The sequence below is a fragment of the Oncorhynchus mykiss genome, chromosome 9, assembly GCF_057628025.1.
Source record: "Oncorhynchus mykiss isolate SJ-2025 chromosome 9, ASM5762802v1, whole genome shotgun sequence".
Lineage (NCBI taxonomy): Eukaryota > Metazoa > Chordata > Actinopteri > Salmoniformes > Salmonidae > Oncorhynchus > Oncorhynchus mykiss.
The window spans coordinates 24,519,241-24,543,697 of record NC_143030.1 but is presented as its reverse complement, the minus strand read 5'-3'; the positions used below and the strand labels follow the sequence as shown (position 1 = coordinate 24,543,697).

General features: G+C 41.7%; 1 protein-coding gene across 1 annotated transcript; it reads left to right on the top strand.

Annotated features, from left to right (window-relative positions):
* The first annotated feature begins 10,544 nt into the window (after nucleotides 1-10,544).
* Nucleotides 10,545-24,150, top strand: LOC110531735 (5,6-dihydroxyindole-2-carboxylic acid oxidase). The gene is made up of 7 exons (XM_021615090.3): nucleotides 10,545-11,204; nucleotides 13,704-14,026; nucleotides 14,750-14,954; nucleotides 18,076-18,243; nucleotides 18,559-18,738; nucleotides 19,646-19,792; nucleotides 23,357-24,150. The coding sequence occupies exons 1-7, from the start codon at nucleotides 10,850-10,852 to the stop codon at nucleotides 23,545-23,547; spliced, it is 1,569 nt and encodes a 522-aa protein (XP_021470765.2). The 5' UTR covers nucleotides 10,545-10,849; the 3' UTR covers nucleotides 23,548-24,150.
* Nucleotides 24,151-24,457: the final 307 nt, after the last annotated feature.

Sequence of the window (24,457 nt, the reverse complement as noted above, 5' to 3'; positions counted from 1 at the left end):
CACGTACGCTACGGTCACAAGACGCAGGCCTCCTAATTGTCCCTAGAATTTTTAAGCAAACAGCTGGAGGCAGGGCTTTCTCCTATAGAGCTCCATTTTTATGGAACGGTCTGCCTACCCATGTCAGAGACGCAAACTCGGTCTCAACCTTTAAGTCTCTACTGAAGACTCATCTCTTCAGTGGGTCATATGATTGAGTGTAGTCTGGCCCAGGAGTGGGAGGGTGAACGGAAAGGCTCTGGAGCAACGAACCACCCTTGCTGTCTCTGCCTGGCCGGTTCCCCTCTTTCCACTGGGATTCTCTGCCTCTAACCCTATTACAGGGGCTGAGTCACTGGCTTTACTGGGGCTCTCTCATGCCGTCCCTGGAGGAGGTGCGTCACCTGAGTGGGTTGAGTCACTGATGTGGTCATCCTGTCTGGGTTGGCGCCCCCCCCCCCCCCCCCCCCCCCCCCCCCCTTAAGTTGTGCCGTGGCGGAGGTCTTTGTGGGCTATACTCAGCCTTGTCTCAGGATGGTAAGTTGGTGGTTGAAGATATCCCTCTAGTGGTGTGGGGGCTGTGCTTTGGCAAAGTGGGTGGGGTTATATCCTTCCTGTTTGGCCCTGTCCGGGGGTGTCCTCGGAGTGGGCCACAGTGTCTCCTGACCCCTCCTGTCTCAGCCTCCAGTATTTATGCTGCAGTAGTTTATGTGTCGGGGGGCTAGGGTCAGTTTGTTATATCTGGAGTACTTCTCCTGTCCTATTCGGTGTCCTGTGTGAATCTAAGTGTGCGTTCTCTAATTCTCTCCTTCTCTCTTTCTCTCTCTCGGAGGACCTGAGCCCTAGGACCATGCCCCAGGAATACCTGACATGATGACTCCTTGCTGTCCCCAGTCCACCTGACTGTGCTGCTGCTCCAGTTTCAACTATTCTGCCTTATTATTATTCGACCATGCTGGTCATTTATGAACATTTGAACATCTTGACCATGTTTTGTTATAATCTCCACCCGGCACAGCCAGAAGAGGACTGGCCACCCCACATAGCCTGGTTCCTCTCTAGGTTTCTTCCTAGGTTTTGGCCTTTCTAGGGAGTTTTTCCTAGCCACCGTGCTTCTTCACCTGCATTGCTTGCTGTTTGGGGTTTTAGGCTGGGTTTCTGTACAGCACTTTGAGATATCAGCTGATGTACGAAGGGCTATATAAAATAAATTTGATTGATTGATTGAAGACTGCCTTCAACACGGCCAGCGGTCACTACGAGTATCTGGTCATGCCATTTGGCCTTACCAACACCCCTGCTGTGTTCCAGGCTCTTGTTATGATGTTCTACGCGACATGTTGAACCGGTTCGTCTTTGTCTACCTCGATAACATCCTCGTCTTTTCCCGCTCTGTCCAAGAACACATGATCCAAGTTCGACAGGTTCTCCAACGCCTCCTTGAGATCCAGCTTTTGATAAAAGCAGAGATGTGCGAATTGCATCGCTCCACCATTCCCTTTCTGGGTTACATCATCGCTGCAGGGAGTGTACAGATGGATCCCGGGAAGATGAGAGCGGGGGTGAATTGGCCCCAGCCTACGTCCAGGGTGCAACTGCAACGTTTCCTAGGATTCTGCAACTTTTATCTGCCGTTACAACACCCTGGCTTCCCCCCTGTCTGCACTCAACTCTCCCAAGGTTTCATTCACATGGTCCCCAGCTGCTGACCGGGCGTTCCAGGATCTCAAACACTGCTTCACCACAGCTCCCATCTTGGTTCATCCTGCAATATCTTCGCAACGCCAAGCGCCTCAATTCCAGGCAAGATAGGTGGACCCTGCTGTTCACCTGGTTCAACTTCTCTCTCTCATACCGACCAGGATCCAAGAATGGTAAGCCGGATGCGCTGTCACACTGCTATAGCCCCACGCCTACAACCCCGGAATGCGAGACCATCCTTCCCACCTCATGCCTTGCAATGGCACTCAGCTGGGGAATAGGGAAGCAAGGTGCCCAGAGAACCGGATGTTCATTTCTGATGCAGTCCGCTCCTCGGTCCTGGAGTGGGCCCACTTCTCCAGGTTTGCCTTCCACCCGGGCTCCCGTCGGACCCTGGCCTTTGTGCGACAACACTTCTGGTGGCCTACCTTGGTTCCTGACGTCTCTGCGTTCATCGCCACATGCACGATCTGTGCACAGAACAAGACTCCTCGGCTAGCTCCGGCTGGTCTCCTTCAATCTCTATCTGTCCCTCACGTCCCTGGTCTCACATATCCCTGGACTTTGTCATGGGTCTCCCCCATCTGATGGCAACACCTCCATGCTGACTGTAGTGGATCGGTTTTCCAAAGCCACCCACTTCATTCCTCTCCCCAAGCTACCCTCTGCCAAAGAGACGAGTTCATGGTGCAGCACGTCTTCCGGATCCATGCACTGCCAGTGGACATGGTCTCCGACCAGGGTCCTCAGTTCTCGTCCCAGTTCTGGAAGGTGTCCTACACACTCATTGGGTCGTCGGCCAGCCTGTCCTCCAGGTTCCAACCCCAGTCCAACGGCCAGTCGGAGCGAGCCAACCAAGTCCTGAAGACGACTGCGCTGCCTGGTCTTTTCCAACCCCACCACCTGGAGTCAGCAACTAGTGTAGGTCGAATATGCCCGCAGCACCCTTCCTTGCTCTGCCACGGGTCTATCGCCATTAGAGTGATCCCTAGGGTATCAGCCCCCGCTTTTCCCTGAGCAGGAAGAAAAGGTCGGCATACCTTCGGCCCAGATGTTTGTCCGCCACTGTCGTCATACCTGGAAGAGAGCCCGGTCAGCCCTTCTCAAGACCACTTCCAGGTATCGACAACTAGTGTGGGTCGAATACGCCCACAGCACCCTTCCTTACTCTGCCACGGGTCTATCGAGTGTTCCCTGGGGTATCAGCCCCCGCTCTTCCCTGAGCAGGAAGAAGAGGTCAGCATACCATCTGCCCAGATGTTTGTCCGCCACTGTCGTCGTACCTGGAAGAGAGCCCGGTCAGCCCTTCTCAAGACCACCTCCAGGTATCGACGACAAGCGGGTCACCACCGGACCCAGGCTCCCCGGTACCGGGCAGAAGGTACGGCTATCCACCAGGGTTCTGCCCCACATTATGGAATCCTGCAACCCCCCCCCCCCCCCCCCCCCCCCCCCGCCCCCTCTGCTGTTCGTCTTCTGTTGTCCCGTACCCTCCATATACATCCCACTTTTCATGTGTCCAGAATTAAATGTCTCGTGTCTCACAGCCCTTTGTCTCCTGTTTCCAGGAGCCTTTGACCTCTGCCTGACCTGTCGTTTTGCCTACCCCTGTATTAGTAATAAACTTTTGTTACTTCGACACTGTCTGCATCTGGGTCTTACCTGGAACGTGATAATAATGGCTTAAATGCATGAGAACATTATCTTCCAGGACAATTGCTTGTTTAATTATGAAATGTATGTATATTACTATGAAATACAATTGCATCAATAAATTATTACAGTTAAAGGATTGTTTGAGACAATGTTTATTTTGTCAAATTATTACATTATCAAATATTTTTAACCATGACAATGTACTTGCATTTCAGTTAAAGAAAGGAATAACAGTTCAAAACCAATTCACATTGAGGTTTAGTGATGATTCAATTTGGGGCTATGCACAGACTTTTAGAGGGGCAGTTGCTCAAAGTGACCCCCCATCAAAAAGAAGGCAAGAGGGTTATGGTCATTGCGAATGTAGATTATGTTAATCAACTAGTTAGCTAGCTGCAGGGGTAGTGCAGTGTGCGCGCTCATGTCGGGACAGAGAACCGGGGAAGGTGAATTTTCCAAGATTCTAAAAACAAAATCTTAGCTAGTGATGGGCAATTAACTTAAATAACAACAGAGAAAATAAAAGTGAAATTAAAAGGTAATCAAAAAAAACGCCTGCCAATCTGAAAGGGCACTTTTCTCCTAGGAGGGCAAAAGGCCAAGAGCTCAGGTACCCTTAGACCTATCTGTACGCGTGCCTGTTTAAATTATAAAAGGAAAGGACTGTAATTAATCTATGTAATTCACTATTTCCCTCAACAGTAACCTGTGAATCTACAACCCCTAAGGAATGTATGTTCATACGTATTTCATAAGAATGGGATAACATCTTGGTTATCCTTACAACCCAATTAAGAGACATTACACTGGCTGGTAATATGGCTCCAGCAATGTGAAATGCATGTGACTGGTTTGAATCTTTTTTTTGAATCTCATCCACTATGTGTGCTGGCAGCCAGATGAGAAAGCTGGCAGGTTCTTTCTTGTAGGCCTACATGAAGGCTGATTTGTAAGATTAATACATTGAAGTGATACTGGGAAGGGCAGTGTGCAAGTGTCTCTTTTCATTTAATTTATGATCAAATTATTCCCACTCACATATGCAATATAGATTCTTAATGAACTTTTTCCATTGGCAAACAATTCAACTCCAATAGTACAGATAATATTAGAAGTAAATCAAGGACTTGTTATTTTTATTTGTTATTTTTCCGCCCCTAAATGTACTTGTTAATCATTTCTACTTTAGCTAAATTGGAAAAATGCAGGCTTTCTTTTGTAGGCCTACATGAAGAAAATAATGTGCCGGATTCATAATTAATCTTTACCATTGGCAAACAATCTAACTCAGATCTTACAGAGAGAGTTAGAAGTATATTGAGGACTTATTTTTTCTTTCCCTAAATGTACTTGTTTTATTATTTCTACTTCCTTTATACACTTGCCAGCCTACACCCTTCTTCTGCCTTTCAAAATGAGGTGGCTCTCTATACCTTTGTAATTGTTAAGAATTTTTAAGGAATGTTGGCTTTCTGTCAAGTTATTTCTTAAAGTGCTGTCTGTGCTTTGAAGTGGGAAACAAACATATGGTAATTGAAAGCTAAGAACCTGCCATTTAACTTTTTTTCCAAAGCACTCATCTGATGTTTTCTCCCATCTCTCAAACCGTAGCACAGAGAAAATGGCCGTTCTCTAATTAGGAGGTGTTCACCCTCCTGAGGACGTCGATATCGTGCATGTCCTAGTTATTGTGAAATAATGACTACTAATCAGTGCAACTGAACAACTATTGTCTGTATTCGGAGATGCCCTCAGAATAACCCGCTGCCAAGCAAATAGTATACCCATTGGGAACACACTGGTTGAATCAACGTTGTTTCCACGTCATTTCAATTGGTAATGTGGGATTGGATGAAGTTGCGCTTACTGTGACGTTGAATGCTCTAAAGGAATCTTTAATTATCTGCCTTGCAGGTTATGTTTTGTCCTTTTGTGATTCATTTATTGTGGTGTTGCATTAGGTTAATATCAAACTAAATTCTGCTGTTTTGCAATGTGTTCAAAATTCATGGAACCCAACAGAGCTTGATAAGGGAATGACGATGTAGTGCCAACTAAAAGATCATTAAAAATACTTAAATGCTACCTGTCATTTGAAACGACCAGCTGAGGGTTTGGAAAAAAAGGTCCTACAGGATATGCTCTCCATTCCTAGAGGTGAAAGTAAAGCTGTGGTCTGTAAGAGATATAACACTTTCTCACTATACCATGCTGCCAACATCACAAGGGCCTCCAAGGGTTCTTGGCTCACACGAGGAGGGAAGGATTGGAACGAGGAAGGAAAGGAGGTAGGGTGGAGGTGTAAAGTACATTGTAAAAAAAAATCCTGTTAATTTACGGTAAAATTCTGGCAGCACAAGTGCCAGAAATAAGACAGAAAACTGCAGACAAAATGTACATAAATAATCCATATAAAAACAATGATTTTACGACATTAACTCCTATTTTAACCTGGAATCCTCTTTTTTTGTTGTTGCTGGCATTGGTTGTGAAAATGAACTGGCCAGCTAAAAAGCCTAAATAACTCCTTAATTGATGACAAAATATAGCTAGAACACAGATTATAATCCTAATATTACAAAAACCTGTTAAATGTCATTGTTATCAGTTGTGAAAATAGAGAATCCGACCGCGTAAACCCAGAAATGACTCATGAATTGATGCAAAAATATAGCTAGAACACAGATAATTTATTACTTTTCAGGTAAGACCTAGATGCAGACAACATCGAAGTAACAACAGTTTATTAATCGAACAGGGGCATGCAGGTCAAGGGCAGGCAGAGGTCAGTAATCCAGATAGGTAGGGCAAAGGCACAGGACAGCAGACAGGCAGAATGGTCAACACCGGGACAACAGGAACAATCGCGACAGGAGCATAGGGAAAACTGCTAGTAGGCTTGCCGAAACAAAATGAATTGGTAACAGACAGAGAACACAGGTATACATACACAGGGTGTAATGGGGAAGATGGCAACACCTGGAGGGAGGTGGTGACAATCACAAAGACAGGTGAAACAGATCAGGGTGACATGATTGTCATAATATTACAAAAACCTACCCTCAATATAACTGGTATCAGTTGTGAAAATAGAGAATTGGTCAGCTAAAAAACTTAAATAATTCCTTAATTGATGCCAAAGTTACACAAAAATACAGATAATTGTCATAATATTACAAAAACTTACTCTTGATCTAACTGGCATCAGTTGTGAAACTAGAGAATTGTTAAGTGAAAAAAACAAAGAACAGACATTACTCCTTAATTGATGCCAAAATATAGCTAGAACACAGATAATTGTATATTACAAAAAACTACTCACAATTCAACTTGTATCAGTTGTGAAAATAGATAATTGGTCAGCCAAAAAAACAGACAACTACTTTAATTGTTGACAAAATAAAGCTAGAAAACAGATAATTATAATATTACAAAAACCTACTCTCAATGTAACTATTATTGGTTGTGAAAATAGAGTATTCTCCAGCAAAAAAAAAGAAGACATGACACAGGGATTTCCCTATAAATGTATTACAAGATTTATGACGTATATTAAGTTATTCAATACATGTTCAAACCTTAACCTGTGCGTGCAGTGGCATGGCAGAGAGGTAAAGGGGTAGACAGAGAGGGACGGGAGGGGTGTGTTAAGAAGGTAATCTCAGTGTACAAACATTTCTGGAACTATACACTTGATAGTTATGGTGTCAAACATAAGAAATTCAATTCAATAATTTTTTATTTTTTTGAACAGATCAGTATTTTGACATTTTGGTTATAAAACGTAGGTCAAGTTATTATTCTGTCATCCTAAATTCGATTTGTTGACTAACAATGTACCTGCAAAAATAAATTCATCTTATTTAAAGGGGCTACATTAAGGATGTTTCCAATGTAATATTAGAAATGTCTATGATACAGTTAAACGACAATGTTTTTTCACCAGAAAGTATATTGGGTGCATAGAAAGTGTATCCTGAAATGCTACATTTCTATTGGCCAACAAGGGACTGGTGTGGTTCTATTTTGAAATGGAAAGTTGTAGTTAACAGTAAGGCATCCTAGATGACAACACCAGACCAGAGTTAGTTTTAACATGCAAATGGCCCTTGCATCGTGTCACATTGTGATACAGCAGACTCTCTATGATGATGACGAATGTGACTTTTAAAAGCATATTTTGTGAACTGAGATTTGCAGCTCAGCATGCAGCATACAGCATACATATTGGCCACATGCCAATTATTTGGAAAGACCTGACATGTTCCCAATTTCTCTATACTTAACTTACTTGTAACAAAGGAAAAAAAGTACCTTGTAGATTTTAATCTTGGTTCCAATTAACTACAGAAGTGTATCTTTCTGATTTGCTTGATTAATGACAATGGACTTCAAAAGGGGACAATAACGATTATTTATTTGTACTTCCTGTAACGTCGGGTGAATGATGAGTGAGGAGTCAAATGCAGAGAGCGAAGTGAACGGGAAAAACGCTTTAATGTCCTTCAAAACGTAACAGGTCCAAACATGGGTGAATGCCCTAAAACACTGGCGCTAAACAAACCCAAAACCTAGTTACAAACACTGTACAGCGAAAACTCAAAACAAACACGATACATCACCAAACGTAACAAGCCCGCACAAACACCAGCGGGCAAAACGAACTTCAATAACACCCATCCCAAAACCCCAACAAGGAACAGGTGAAAACAATTAGACAAAAACAAACGAAAAGGAAAAAGGGATCGGTGGCAGCTAATAGACCGGCGACGAGGACCGCCGAGCGCCACCCGAGCAGGAAGGGGAGCCACCTTCGGTGGTATTCGTGACACTTCCATGCTAAACGACTCAGTTTGCTTAACTAAACTAGCTATGAATATTACTTCAGTTTGCGGATTGCAGGGAATTTCCTCAATTCCAATTCAAGTAACTGTTGAAGGAGAGAGAAAATATGTTATAAAGGTGGGATTGGTTTACAGCAAACTACCTAACGTTAGCTAGCAAGTTAGCGCAGTAGCTAGGTTATGAAATGCAGCTGGCAATCTAGCTAAATAGCTGAATGTCAATGTTTCAAAATTCAGAATTAATACATATTTAACTGTCAACATATGTTACAAAAAACGGTTGCTTATCATAGCTGGCTTGCTGCTAGCTAGCCAAGGTCTGGTTGGTAACTAGCTCGGGTAGTATTAACGTTAGCTAGCTATCTTGCTCACGCGTCTGAGCTGCCAACCACAAACTCCACGGTATTAACTAGCAAATACATCACAAAGTTAACGAACTGCACATCTAGCAATTTCGTCAACTCTTTAAAACGTTATGTTAAACAATCGTTTGGGGGTAATGCTCACCTTGGTATGATAAATATCTGCTCTCCTATCACTGCATGTGCCAAGCTGCTGCACAGTCTATGTTTGTAATAGAGTGATCAACATTTGTAACATGACAGACAATATCATTATTTTTACATTATCTTTCATAGCTTTATGCATTTTTTGAAATCCTTAAACTGTACTTGACCATTCATAAATAGTAAATGAACTGGCTTAATCAGTTGGATAACAGTCACCATCTGTTAAAGTATATGCATTCACTTTCATTGAGGTATTGTAAATACTCATCATTTTACAGTTAATGTTTGTAATGTAGTGATCAATATCAGTACAATCACAGACGACAGCATTCTTTTTACATTCTCTTGCATAGTTTTATACTGTTTATAAACATCGGAAATAGTATTTTTTTTTAACTATAATTATCTGCATTTAGAATGGAAAACTAAACTATCCATAAAACAATGGTAAATGTAGTTGTTTCTTTATAATGTATATTACTGTATTTCTGCAGCTTATTATTGTGGAAAGGGGATGCATGTCTGTAAAAATACGGGAAGTTTCATGTATTTCGCATTTACTGACATTTCATATTGTTCTACACGACGAAAGTTAAATATAAGTGTATCCCTGTCATTTCACAGTATTCTACCATTATTCGTAAATATAGAAAAAAACATGTAAAAATTAACAGGCCTCTCCTTTGGATAATTCCTAATTGTTTACACAGGTTCATGAGTTCATGTTAGAATGTGAACATGTTACCAAAGTCTTTTGACTTCTCACCCCTTCCTTCCTTCCTAAACTGTAAACATTTTTTTTTTACCTTACCTTGTATTACCTTTAACTTTGTATAAAAAGTTTTATCTGTTGAAATAAATAAATATTTTATTTATTTTTTGAGAAAATGACTAATATTATGATTATATCGTAATGATATTAACACTATTTCAATGATAGCCCACTTAGGCCTGACTATCTCTTAGAAAATAACATGAAGATGAGTCGGTCTTATTAGTGATAAGATCCACATAAATATATGCAGGCATAATAACATGTAAATATGGTTCCATTTTATTCTAAGTGACACATAACCAAGTAGCAGGCAAAAGTTTTATTGCAGCGTACTTTATCACTTCATAAAGTGGCAGGCCTAGGATACCATTAGAGACCACCTGCCATACCAATTTGTGGATTTCAATGAACCCGTCAGGAAAATACTATTTTGGCCATGTAATTTTAAGTGTAATACCTTTTGACAAAATGTGGTGAAATTGGTCTAGAAGTTCATGAACATGAATTGATGTGGTGAAAACTGGAGGACAGCATTAACTCAATAGCTTGCACAGGTGACATGTGTGCTTAAATTCTGTTTTAGGTCTATGTTATGTACTTTCTAACCATGTTAAATCACATCCTTCTCAAATATCCTGAGAATATCCTTCTCAGAATGTTGGTGTATCTCGTAGTAGTAAAATAGTGTGCATGACTGCCTAGTAGTAAAACAGTGTGCATGACTGCCTAGTAGTAAAACAGTGTGCATGACTGCCTAGTAGTAAAATCGTGTGCATGACTGCCTAGTAGTAAAATAGTGTGCATGACTGCCTAGTAGTAAAACAGTGTGCATGACTGCCTAGTAGTAAAATAGTGTGCATGACTGCCTAGTAGTAAAACAGTGTGCATGACTGCCTAGTAGTAAAATAGTGTGCATGACTGCCTAGTAGTAAAACAGTGTGCATGACTGCCTAGTAGTAAAATAGTGTGCATGACTGCCTAGTAGTAAAATAGTGTGCATGACTGCCTAGTAGTAAAACAGTGTGCATGACTGCCTAGTAGTAAAATCGTGTGCATGACTGCCTAGCCTCTATCCCTCTCAATCCGGTAGGAAATGTGATGTGATCACGAGGGGATCAGAAATCCTGGCATCCAGTCATGCGCTAATGTGGTATTTAAAGGCTAGAGGTTTATTTGGATGGTGTGTGGGCAATTAGCTGCCTACAAGAGGACACAAGTGCGCACTGAGAGGACACAAGTGCGCACAGAATATCAACTATGAAGTGATGTGGTTTCGAGTAAGGTACTGACTTCTATTAGAGTGTGATTGAATAAAGAGAATTCGTTGATCCACTGTTCCATTTAGCTAACTTTCTGGTGTGCGTATTTTTGCCTATTCATTGCCTATGTGGAAGTACGGTTTGTTGGTGCTTTTCGGCGCCCTATTTGTGCGCGGGCAGTTTCCGAGGGAATGTGTGACTCTGGAGGGACTTCGGAGTGGTCAGTGTTGTCCATCCCCGTTTGGGGTCGCGAATGACGCCTGCGGGTCCGCCACAGGACGTGGACAGTGTATTTCGATAGCGGCAGACGCAAGTCCACACGGCCCCCAGTACCCCCACGATGGACGGGATGACCGTGAACGTTGGCCCATCCGCTACTTCAACCGAACCTGCCAGTGCAACGGGAATTTCACCGGTTATGATTGTGGCCGTTGTATGCATGGATTGACCGGGTTAAACTGTGACCAACCCGTCGCTATCGGTACGTTTTGTTTTATCTCACTTTAAAACAAATAATCAAATGTTGCAGTTTAATTTAATTGAAATCACCAGTCCACATATCTGTTGAATAAAATAAGCTATGGTGTAAAGTCCTTAAGTATAAATACTTGAATACTACTTAAGTAGTTTTTGGGGTTATCTGTACTTTACTTTACCAATTATATTTTTGACTACTTTTACTTTAACCTTACTACATTCTTAATGAAAATAATGTACTTTTTACTCCACACATTTTTCCTGACAGCCAAAAGAACTACATTGTGAATGCTTAGCAGGACAGGAAAATTGTCTAATTCACACACTTATCAAGGTAACATCCCTGATCATCCCTACTGCCACTGATCTGGCAGACCCACTAAACACATGCTTCGTTTGTAAATTATGTCTGAGTGTTGGAGTGTGCTCCTGGCAATCCTAAATAAATAAAAAAAAATGGTGCCGTCTGGTTTGCTTACTATAAGTAATTTGAAACAATTTATACTTTTACTTTTGATACATAAGTATATTTGAGTAATTTGAGTAATTACAATTACTTTTTATACTTAAGTATATGTAAAACCAAATACTTTTTGACTTTTACTCAAGTAATATTTTACTGGGTGACTTTCACTTTTACTTGGAGTCATTTTCTATTAAGGTAACTTTACTTGTACTCAAGTATGACAGTTGGGTACTTTTTCCACTACTGAAAATAAGTAAATGATAGCCTATCACAAACAACCTCTATACACCGCACCAATGCGCTGTACTTTACCAGGCTGTTGTCATAGACTAGACGTAACATAGTAAACGAAAATCCGGGACGCTCAAATCAGTAGGCCTGGATGTATGGTATGGTTGAATACGTCAGAAGGTTACTTAAGGCAAAAACGAAAGAAGGGTGATGCGAATGTCTAAACCCAAAGTTTGCGTGTTCGAATTTCATCACGGACAACTTTAGCATTTTAGCTAATTATCAAGTTTACAACTACTTACTACCTTTTAGCTACTTGGCAACTACTTAGCATGTTAGCGAACCCATCCCCCAAAATTAACCTTAACCCTTTAACCTAACTCCTACCCATAACCTTAACCCCTAACCAGGGTGGAAAAATAACAAATAAGCATGCTTTTTAATGTTTTTAAAACAAATGTATTAGTAGTAAGAAGTAATGTGGTATATTGCTACATTGTATTTTTGTGACCTGAGTCTTTCAACCAATGTATGTTAAAATAAATCATTTAGATACAATAGTAAAACGTAAAACAGGTAAACAGTTCTACAAATGAACATCAAGAATCAACAAAGTGCCTGTCCTGCCACAAAATGCTGAGTGATACGACTTATTTATTGGTATTAGTTCAGGGCTTTAACGCTGATTTTCTTTTATTAGGAGTACATACATTTATATTTAGGAGTACAAACAAAAATGTAGGTCCACAATACGATTATTTGAGTGTTTTAACGATAAGAAATGACAACTGGAATAAAACATTTTTGGAATGTTCCATGTTCAATCAAGCACAATTTACCCCCAAATATTTGAGTCATTAGGTTTGATAAAAATGTTCAGCTACCCCTTTAAAGGGTGGCCATTACCATGGTAACGGCACTCCCTGTCTGTCAGAGATGATAATCTCATGTCTGCTCTACCAGCATACAGTTGCAGCAAACTCAAAACTAATATTGAAAAACAATCTAGCGATTGAATAAAGCAATGTAACTAGCCAAGAAACAGGAGGACAAAGTCACACTTTAGTAGCCTTTCAGGTCAATTTGACCAACTTCTACGTTTGGGTTGAAAAAAAACGGTTCCCAAATGCTGTGTGTGATCACACGCCAAAGTGGCTGGTGAAATAGACATTTTTACCCGCTAATAACAAAATCTACCCATATTTGGCTGGTGATGGGTGTTACTTTCCCACCCTGCCCCTAACCCCTAACGTTAGCCATCTAGCTAACGTTAGCATTAGCCACCTAGCTAACATAGCCACAACAAATTGGAATTTGAAACATATATGTATAGCTAATTCATAACATATTGTACGAATTGTAATTCGTAACATATTATATTAATTGTAATTCGTAGCATATCATATGATGATGGAAATACACAAATTAATATTATACCAAATGTAACATATCACATTAATTTGAGTCCCAGATTGTCGTTTACTATGTCTTTGAGTGAAGGTTGACTTTATGCACTGCCAGTCAACTGGTTGAAAGCCACATTTCTACACAGACTATGGAAAGCATACAATACATTTTTTTTTTAAAGGACACGAATGTCGTTACATATAGCTGCATTTTATGTTTAATATAATTAATTACCTTTTTGCCTCATATTCAGGCAATGGTGTATGCGTAAAGATTAACCGTGACTGCTGATAGGTTACATACCCAATAATTTCTTAATTTCTTTCCACAAAAGAAGGTGCTCATTAACGTATGAATGACTAAGTTAATCAAATGTTATTTTTCTCTTTAATTCTTCAGTCCGGAGAAACGTGATGCAGCTAAGTGCGGATCAGAAGCGAGCTTTCGTGACCGCACTAGACCAGGCCAAGCGCACCGTACATCCGGACATTATGATAGCTACGCGGCGATACCAGGATGTCTTCGGACCCGATGGAAACACCCCGCAGTTTGAGAACATCACCATCTACAATTACTTTGTGTGGACCCACTACTATTCGGTCAGCAAGACCTTCTTGGGGGACGGCCAGCCGAGCTTTGGCGGAGTTGACTTCTCTCACGAAGGTCCCGGTTTTGTGACCTGGCACAGGTTTCACCTGCTCCAACTTGAGCGCGACATGCAGGTGAGATGGGGTGTCCCTGCATGTAATATGAACTGAAATAGTCAATAATAATGCAAATAACTACTTTTTTTAGTGTGCCTGATATTCAATTGGATATCACAATATAATAGTCCGTTATCTAATGGTATGATGGATTTTCACCACCAGCAAAATCCATTTTAATCTGTAGGCTGGGCCTATTTATTACCCATCAATAGTCATTTCACTTTCCCTATTGTTTGCTTGAATTAGTGCCGCATTAAGCGTGAGGATATCTTTAGAGATGAAGCAATGTTGTACCATAATCAAGCAAGCTTTGCAGAAAATGTGCTTAAGCGTTTACTAGTCTGAGCCTAGATTTCCCATCTAATAGGGCACAAAAGAGCATCTGTTGCTCTTAGTTATTTCTTGAATTATGCATTACTAATTGGCATTACTGACAAACGACTGTTTATTGTTTTCAAAGATCTTTATCTTGGATGTCAGTAGGCCAGCGATATTAGGCCTCAGCAATAAAGACAAATCATTATTTCATACAATGGAAAAAGTTGAATCAGGTGCAGCTAAATATTGAGATTGAGATGTATGTTGCTGGATTAAAATAATGCAGGCACGATATACTTCTCCATGACCATTTGTAACAATTTTATTTGCAGTTCATTATTGTGGTTTCTAATTGCACAAACTAATGATTGTAATTGTGTGCCCTTTATGTAATTCATTCTAACCCTACTCTCAATTTAGGATATGCTCCAAGACCCTTCCTTTGCCCTGCCCTACTGGAACTTTGCCATTGGTGGAAGCACCTGTGACATCTGCACAGATGACCTATTGGGAGCGAGGAGCAACCTCAATATGAATTCCATCAGCACCAACTCCATCTTCTCCAACTGGAGGGTGATCTGTGAGAGTGTGGAGGACTATGACACACTGGGAACCATCTGCAACAGTAAGCATTCAGTAGTGCGCTTATATCCTTCCAAGTTTGAAAGAAAACACCCTATATGGTGGGTAGAAGTTGCCTGTAGGCACAGATCTAGGATCAGCTCACCTTCCTGAAATGTTAAAATGTGTAAAAGTCATTGAAATTATAGAAACATGCTCACATGGAACACATCAGTGTCACCATTCCATATTGTGATACTTGTTTGCTATCATTACTATCATTGCTTACGCCCGGTTCACTATTCATACTTTGGTGCTATTGGCGCAACACCTTGTCTGACAACGAGACAAAAATGGCGCCGTACTGGATGGCCGCAGTTTGGCAAGCTCCGACCCAATTTAGCTATTTTGTGATTATTGTGTACTTTATTTTTACTTTATTTTCCGATCGAGGATTTGCTACCAACAGGAATCTTGAAACAGCAATATTATTTGCTTTTCGGAAACATGGCTGTCGGACAAGATACCCCCCATGGCTATCCAACTCGATGGATTCTCCATTCACCTGGCAGACAGGACAGTGGAGTCGGGGAAATTGAGGGGGGGAAGGGTTTGCCTCTATATCAACACCAACTGGTGTGCTAACTCCAGCACGGTGGAAGTCTCAACCCACTGTTCACACATCTTGGAATACCTGATGGTCAAATGCCGACCATTCTACCTCCCAAGGGAATTTTCAGCTATTATTGTGACTGTTGTTTACAGTCTACCTCAGGACAAGAAAATAACAAGCTGGCATTTAACGAACTGTACAAAGCAAGAAAAAAGCAAGAACATCTACACCCAGCTTCCATCAACACTTCTCCAACACCACTAGGGGTGATAAAGACCACTGTTATTCTACCCACAAGCAAGCATATAAGGCCCTCCCTTGTCCGCTATTCGGAAAATCAGATCATGACTCCATACTCCTGCTTCCTGTTTACAAGCAAAAACTCAAACAGGAAGTACCCGTAACTCGCTCTGTTGAGAAATGGTCACCAGAATCAGAGATTAAGCTACAGGACTGCTTTGCTAGCGCTGATAGGAATAGGTTTCAAGACTCTGCCGATAACATTGACGAGCTAACCACCTTTATCACTGGCTTCATTAGGAAATGCATCAGCGACATTGTCCCCACAGTGAGGGTTTGCTGCTTCCCCAATCAAAAGACCTGGATTAACACCAAGGTTGAAGCTAAACCAAAGGACAGGGCTACCGCACACACAGCTATTGTAGACAACCCTGAGGCTACGGCTGAGGACATGAACAAGTACAAGTCTCGCTATGACTGCAACAGAGTCATCAAATGAGCAACAGGACAAAATAGGAATAAGGTGGAATCAAATTACACAGACAATGTGGCAGGGGCTACAGTCCATTACAGATTACAAAGGAAGACCAAACTGTGATCTACCCGACGAAGCTTCTCTACCAGACAAACTCATTTTTTGCACGCTTTGACAACAACAACACTGTGCCGGGTGTGAGGGCTGTGACCGACCCAGAGGATTGGGTGATCTCGCTCTCCAAGGCCAACGTGAGAAAGGTCTTTAATAAGGTCAACACCCGCAAGGCCGGTGCGGCCCGACGTTATTCCAGGGCGCATTCGCAGAACAGCTGGCAGGCATATTCACTGTAATTTTCAACTTCTCCTTGTCTCAGTCTGTAATCCTCACATGTTTTAAGATGACCACCATCATTCCTGTCCCCATGAACTCTAAGGCTTCATGCCACAATGACTACTGCCCTGTAGCACTCACTTCTGTAATCATGAAGTGCTTTGAGAGGCTGATTATGGCACACATTAACTCCACCATCCCATTCACCCTAGACCCACTCCAATTTGCATACCACCCCAACAGATCCAAAGATGACGCAATCTCAATTGCTCTCCACCCTCCCCTCCCCTGCCCTCACCCACCCGGATAAGAGGAATACCTACAGAATGTGAGAATGTTGTTCATTGACTACAGCTCAGTGTTCAACACCATTGTCCCGGCCAAGCTCGTCACCAAGCTTAGGACTCTGGGTCTGAACACCTCTTTCTGCAACTGGATGCTGGACTTCCTGACAGGCCGACCGCAGGTGGTGAGGGTAGGCAACATCACTTCCGCCACACTGTACTCTCTGTTCACCCACGACTGCATCAAGTATGCTGACAACACAACTGTTTGAAAGGCCTGATCACCGGCGACGATGAGTCAGCCTACAGGGAGGAGGTCAGAGACCTGGCAGTGGGGTGCCAGAACAACAACCTCTCTCTCAACAACAGTAAGACCAAGACGCTGATCGTGGACTACCGGAAACGGGTACATCGACGGGTCTGCAGTGGACCAGGTCGAGAGCTTCAAGTTCCTCCGTATCCAAATCACTAAAGACTTAAAATGGTCCAAACACACTCACAACTTCTATCCCCAAGCAATAAGACTGATAAATAGCTAACAAAATAGCTACACGGACTGAGTAAACCTTGTATCTCTATTAACCTTTTATGTACATTTTTGCACTCTCTATGCATACTCACAGAGCCCTACACACTCACACACACTCACTCACTCCATCATCTGCTCACTCACACATAATATTAACATACATTTATACTGACTCTACACACACTCACATACAAGCTTCTGCTACTCTGCTCATCTTATATCACCTTACACCTATACATATCTACCTCCATCACACCAGTATCCCAGCACATTGTAAATATGGTACAGGAACTGTATATATTATGTTTACTTTCTTATTGTGTTCTTCATATTTCTTCTTTCTTGTGTGGTCTTCCGAGTATTACATTGTTATTGATTATTGCATTGATGGGTTTTGAGTTTTCAAGAAATGCATTTCACTGTACTTGTGAATGTGACAGTAAAACTTGAAACTAGGGTTTCAAAGCGGAGGGGGCCTTGGACCTTCTTCTCCAATAGGGTGATTCCTGGAAGGAAGGTTGGAAGTAGGAAGAAAGGAAAGAAGGAAGAAAGAATGGAAGGAAGACTGAACGAAAGGAGCATCTAAATAGTATTTAAACTGGGCCCGGGTGTGTCCTTTAGCACTTGCAAACTTCCCAAGCCTATTTACTATCGCCTCTATTAGCCCAGGTTACTGAGACCCCTCTTAACCCTCTCCTCTCTCCCCCCCAGACACTGAGACCACCCCCATCAGGAGGAACCCAGCAGGTAACGTGGCCCGCCCCATGGTGCAGCGTCTCCCTGAGCCCCAGGATGTTGCAGACTGCCTGCAGGTGAACACCTTTGACACCCCTCCCTACTACTCCACCTCCTCAGAGAGCTTCAGAAACACCATTGAGGGTGAGTGGCTATTGCTGGTCTACACCAATAGATGCAGTCATTCACATTGATGCACACAGATATCACAGACACCTACACATACTGTACATATGCTTACAACCCTCAACTGAACATTGAGGGTTGTTGTGAATGCTGACATACACAACCGTCTTAGCCAACAGAGAAAGAGGCAAATCTGTCACTCTTTGAGCTTTAGATCTCCGGGAAGGTGTGATGTCGCTGATGTACTCCAGCCAAAATGCTATGGGCGAGTTTCACATCCATTAAGCATTATTCCCTGTATTTAATCTCAAACTACTTGTGTTGTGTGCACAGGCTATAGTGCCCCCCAGGGAAACTACGACCCTGTGGTACGGAGCCTTCACAACCTGGCCCACCTGTTTCTAAATGGAACAGGCGGACAGACACACCTCTCGCCTAACGACCCCATCTTCGTGCTGCTCCACACTTTCACCGATGCCATCTTTGACGAGTGGCTCAGGAGGCACGCCCCAGGTAATAGATCCCATCCTACGACTGATGTCATGTTCAAGACCTGATCATTGTCTTCCTGTGCTAGTATCTTTGTCTATGCTTGCTTGTCTGAAAATGTGATGCTCTTCCATCCTTTTGCCAACTAATCTACACTGAGTGTAGAAAACATTAAGAACATCTTCCTAATATTGAGTTGCAGCCCCCCCCTTTAGACCTCAGAACAGCCTCAATTCGTCGGGGCATGGAGTCTAAAATGTGTCGAAAGCATTCCACATTTATGCTGGCCCATGTTGACTCCAATGCTTCCCACAGTTGTGTCAAGTTGGCTTGATGTTCTTTGGGTAGTGGACCATTCTTGATACGCACCGTAAACTGTTGAGCATGAAAACCCCAGCAGCTTTGCATTTCTTAACACAAACTGGTGCACATGGCACCTACTACCATACCCTGTTTAAAGGCACTTCAATATTTGGTCTTGCCCATTCACCTTCTGAATCGCACACTTACACAATCCATGCCTCAATTGTCTCAAGGCTTAAAAATCATTATTTAACTGGTCTCCTCCCCTTCATTTACACTGATTGAAGTGAATTTGAAGTGAAGTGACATCAATAAGGGATCATAGCTTTCACCGGGATTCACCTGGAAAGTCTATGTCATAGAAAGAGCAGGATTTCCTAATGTTTTGTACACTCACTGTATGTGTTTGTTGAATATGCTGTATTTTACAGGTTGCTTTTTACCTTGTAGTTACTTCTAAATTACATGGTAAAATTGTAATTACACATCAATTACATGATTACTTTGTAAACTAAGATTCATGATTAACACACCACTATGCAACATTTGTTTAGCTCTAGGAGCCTTTTTTTGTTGTATGTCAGGGCCATTTGTTCAGAAGCTGACTCTTAGCTGATATATTTTGCAGATTCTGCAGTCTATCCTTCAGAGAATGCCCCCATTGGTCACAACAGGGGGTACAACATGGTTCCCTTCTGGCCTCCAGTGACCAACGCTGAGATGTTTCTTACAGCCCCTGAGAACCTTGGCTACTCCTATGAGGCCGAATGGCCAGGTGTGTATTGTCAATATAACTATAGGCTGAATGGCCAGGTGTGTATTGTCAATATACATACAGGCTGAATGGACAGATGTGTATTGCCAATATAAATACATGCTGAATGGCCAGACGTGTATTGCCAATATAAATACAGGCTGGATGGCCAGATGTGTATTGCCAATATAAATACAGGCTGGATGGCCAGATGTCTATTGCCAATATAAATACAGGCTGGATGGCCAGATGTGTATTGCCAATATAAATACAGGCTGGATGGCCAGATGTGTATTGTCAATATAAATTCATTATGGATATTTGTCCTATCTACTATGTATATAACAATGTGGTCCACGTGTTAAACAGTACCAGACAAAAGTTTGGACACCTCCACTATGGTCCACCATTCCAGGATTTTTCTTTATTTGTACTATTTCCTACATTGTAGAAAACATCAAAAGTATCAAACAACACATATGGAATCATGTAGTAACCAAAAAAGTGTTAAACAATATTTTATATTTGAGATTCTTAAAAGTAGCCGCCCTTTGCCTTGATGACAATTTTTTTGTTAATGCGTTTGAGCCAATCAGTTGTGTGGCAATAAGGTAGGGGTGGTATACAGAAGATAGTCCTATTTGGTAAAAGACTAAGTCCATATTATGGCAAGAACAGCTCAAATAAGCGAAGAGAAACGACAGTTCATCATTACTTTAAGACATGAAGGTCAGTCAATGTGGACATTTCAAGAACTTTGAAAGTTTCTTCAAGTGCAGCCGCAAAAACCATCAAGCGCTATGATGAAACTGGCTCTCATGATGACTGCCACAGGAAAGGAAGACCCAGAGTTACCTCTGCTGCAGAGGATAAGTTCATTAGAGTTACCAGCCTCAGAAATTGCAGCCCAAATACATGCTTCACAGACTTCAAGAAACAGACACGTCTCAACATCAACTTTTCAGAGGAGACTATGTGAATCAGGCCTTCAGGGTGAATTGCTGCAAATAAACCACTACTAAAGGACACCGATAGGAAGAAGAGACTTGCTTGGGCCAAGAAAAGTGAGCAATGGACATTATAGCGGTGGAAATCTATCCTTTGGTCCAAATGGGATATTTTTGGTTCCAACCGCCGTGTCTTTGTGAGACGCAGATTAGGTGAACGGATGATCTCTGCATGTGTGGTTCCCAACTTGAAGCATGAAGGAAGAGGTGTGATGGTGTGGGGGTGCTTTGCTGGTGACACTGTGATTTATTTAGAATTCAAGGCACACTTAACCAGCATGGCTACCACAGCATTCTACACGACACACCATCCCATCTGGTTTGTGCTTAGTGGGACAGTCGTTTGTTTTTCAACAGGACAATGACCCAACACACCCCAGGCTGTGTAAGGGCTATTTGATCAAGAAGGAGAATGATGGAGTGCTGCATCAGATGACCTGGCCAGCACAATCACCCAACCTCAACTCAATTGAGATGGTTTGGGATGAGTTGGACCGCAGAGTGAAGGAAAAGCAGCCAACAAGTGCTCAGCATATGTGGGAACTCTTTCAAAACTGTTGGAAAAACATTCTAGGTGAAGCTGATTGAGAGAATGCCAAGAATGTCTAAAGCTGTCATCAAGGCAAAAGGTGGCTTTGAAGAATCTAAACTCTAAAATATATTTAGATTTGTTTAACACTTTTTTGGTTACTACATGATTCCATGTGTGTTATTTCATAGTTTTGATGTCTTCACTATTATTCTACAATGTAGAAAATAGTACAAATAAAGAAAAACCCTTGAATGAGTAGGTGTGTCCAAACGTTTGACTGGTACACATATATATATATATATATATATACACAGTGCCTTGCGAAAGTATTCGGCCCCCTTGAACTTTGCGACCTTTTGCCACATTTCAGGCTTCAAACATAAAGATATAAAACTGTATTTTTTGTGAAGAATCAACAACAAGTGGGACACAATCATGAAGTGGAACGACATTTATTGGATATTTCAAAAATGTTTAACAAATCAAAAACTGAGAAATTGGGCGTGCAAAATTATTCAGCCCCTTTACTTTCAGTGCAGCAAACTCTCTCCAGAAGTTCAGTGAGGATCTCTGAATGATCCAATGTTGACCTAAATGACTAATGATGATAAATACAATCCACCTGTGTGTAATCAAGTCTCCGTATAAATGCACCTGCACTGTGATAGTCTCAGAGGTCCGTCAAAAGCGCAGAGAGCATCATGAAGAACAAGGAACACACCAGGCAGGTCCGAGATACTGTTGTGAAGAAGTTTAAAGCCGGATTTGGATACAAAAATATTTCCCAAGCTTTAAACATCCCAAGGAGCACTGTGCAAGCGATAATATTGAAATGGAAGGAGAATCAGACCACTGCAAATCTACCAAGACCTGGCCGTCCCTCTAAACTTTCAGCTCATACAAGGAGAAGACTGATCAGAGATGCAGCCAAGAGGCCCATGATCACTCTGGATGAACTGCAGAGATCTACAGCTGAGGTGGGAGTCTCTGTCCATAGGACAACAATCTTGTATATTGCACAAATCTGGCCTTTATGGAAGAGTGGCAAGAAGAAAGACATTTCTTAAAGATATCCATAAAAAGTGTCGTTTAAAGTTTGCCACAAGCCACATGGGAGACACACCAAACATGTGGAAGAAGGTGCTCTGGTCAGATGAAACCAAAATTGAACTTTTTGGCAACAATGCAAAACGTTATGTTTGGCGTAAAAGCAACACAGCTGAACACACCATCCCCACTGTCAAACATGGTGGTGGCAGCATCATGGTTTGGGCCTGCTTTTCTTCAGCAGGGACAGGGAAGATGGTTAAAATTGATGGGAAGATGGATGGAGCCAAATACAGGACCATTCTGGAAGAAAACCTGATGGAGTCTGCAAAAGACCTGAGACTGGGACGGAGATTTGTCTTCCAACAAGACAATGATCCAAAACATAAAGCAAAATCTACAATGGAATGGTTCAAAAATAAACATATCCAGGTGTTAGAATGGCCAAGTCAAAGTCCAGACCTGAATCCAATCGAGAATCTGTGGAAAGAACTGAAAACTGCTGTTCACAAATGCTCTCCATCCAACCTCACTGAGCTCGAGCTGTTTTGCAAGGAGGAATGGGAAAAAAATTCAGTCTCTCGATGTGCAAAACTGATAGAGACATACCCCAAGCGACTTACAGCTGTAATCGCAGCAAAAGGTGGCGCTACAAAGTATTAACTTAAGGGGGCTGAATAATTTTGCACGCCCAATTTTTCGGTTTTTGATTTGTTAATAAAGTTTGAAATATCCAATAAATGTCGTTCCACTTCATGATTGTGTCCCACTTGTTGTTGATTCTTCACAAAAAAATACAGTTTTATATCTTTATGTTTGAAGCCTGAAATGTGGCAAAAGGTCGCAAAGTTCAAGGGGGCCGAATACTTTCGCAAGGCACTGTATATATATATATATTTTTTTTTTACCATGGTTAGAGTCAATCTGTGACTCTTTGCTAGTGTCACATTCCATACAATTACAAATTTAACTGTTATAACTCTTGTCTCCTCACTATAGCTGCTCCTTTCACTTTGACCGAGATCATCACCATTGCCATGGTGGCGGCCCTGGTCATCGTGGCTGTAATCTTTGCTGCCACCACATGTGTTGTGCGCGCCCGCTCCTACAGCAAACTGGAGGGCCGCCAGCCCCTGCTGGGTGAACAGTACCAACGCTATGATGACGACAAAAGCCAATCCGTGGTCTGAGCTGAATGTGAAACTACAGGGTCATGCTCATTAGGGCACAACAGAAAATGTGTAGTCGTTCCCTGTTTTTGTCCGATTTTCTTTTGTTTATTGACTAATGAACTTGATTCAGGCTTAGTGGAATGTCACATATTTACATACTTTTGTATTGTTTGCAGTTATGTAATTAGATTACAAATTCATGTTTTTATCATTTCAAATGCCGTATAATATGCGTCACAAACTATATTCCGAGAGTGGTCAAATGTTGGCAATGGAGGGTGGCAGTGTGGGTAGAATTAGGTGCGTTAATGCTGGTCGGGAACAAAAACCTGCACACGGCGGCCCGTCCTCTCATGGCCAAGTTTGACCACAACTGTTGTAGTCCATAAAATGGAATCTAATTGAATGTATTACTCATAATATGGAATCTAATCGACCCTGTCACTCATTCTACTATTACTATTTCGGAATGCTTTGACCTGTATAACTATAGATTCTGAGGATAACAATGATTTTCTGTAAATGTGTAAACATATTTCATTTTATTTGAATAATTTTGGTTCAAAATGGAACATTTTTAATTCCATTGAAAATATGAGTTGATTAAAGAAAATAAAAGATTAAGATTTTTTCTTGTATTATTATAATTTCTGCAACACATGTGGAGTGTAATGTCATAATTCATACATAAGCACTCTCCTTAAATATAATTTAAAGAATAGAAAAACAACAGGGTCATATCTAAAAAGTTGAATAGCCTAGTTTCCCACTCTGGTGTAAGTAATGTAAATTTCCATGAATTGCCACAAGGTGGTAGAAGTGAAGTTGAATACAACTTGAACAGAGTAGTGAGGGAAAGGACTGTCAATCAAGGCTAAATGTGTTGCTTTGAATACACATATGATCATGAATTAGATTTTACATTCAC

Excerpts from the sequence above, each read along its gene's own strand:
- LOC110531735 (XM_021615090.3), top strand. The coding sequence starts at position 10,850 with ATGTGGAAGTACGGTTTGTTGGTGCTTTTCGGCGCCCTATTTGTGCGC. Across the intron at positions 14,027-14,749 it reads AACTTGAGCGCGACATGCAG|GATATGCTCCAAGACCCTTC; the intron begins GTGAGATGGGGT and ends CTCTCAATTTAG. Across the intron at positions 19,793-23,356 it reads CTATGAGGCCGAATGGCCAG|CTGCTCCTTTCACTTTGACC; the intron begins GTGTGTATTGTC and ends TCCTCACTATAG.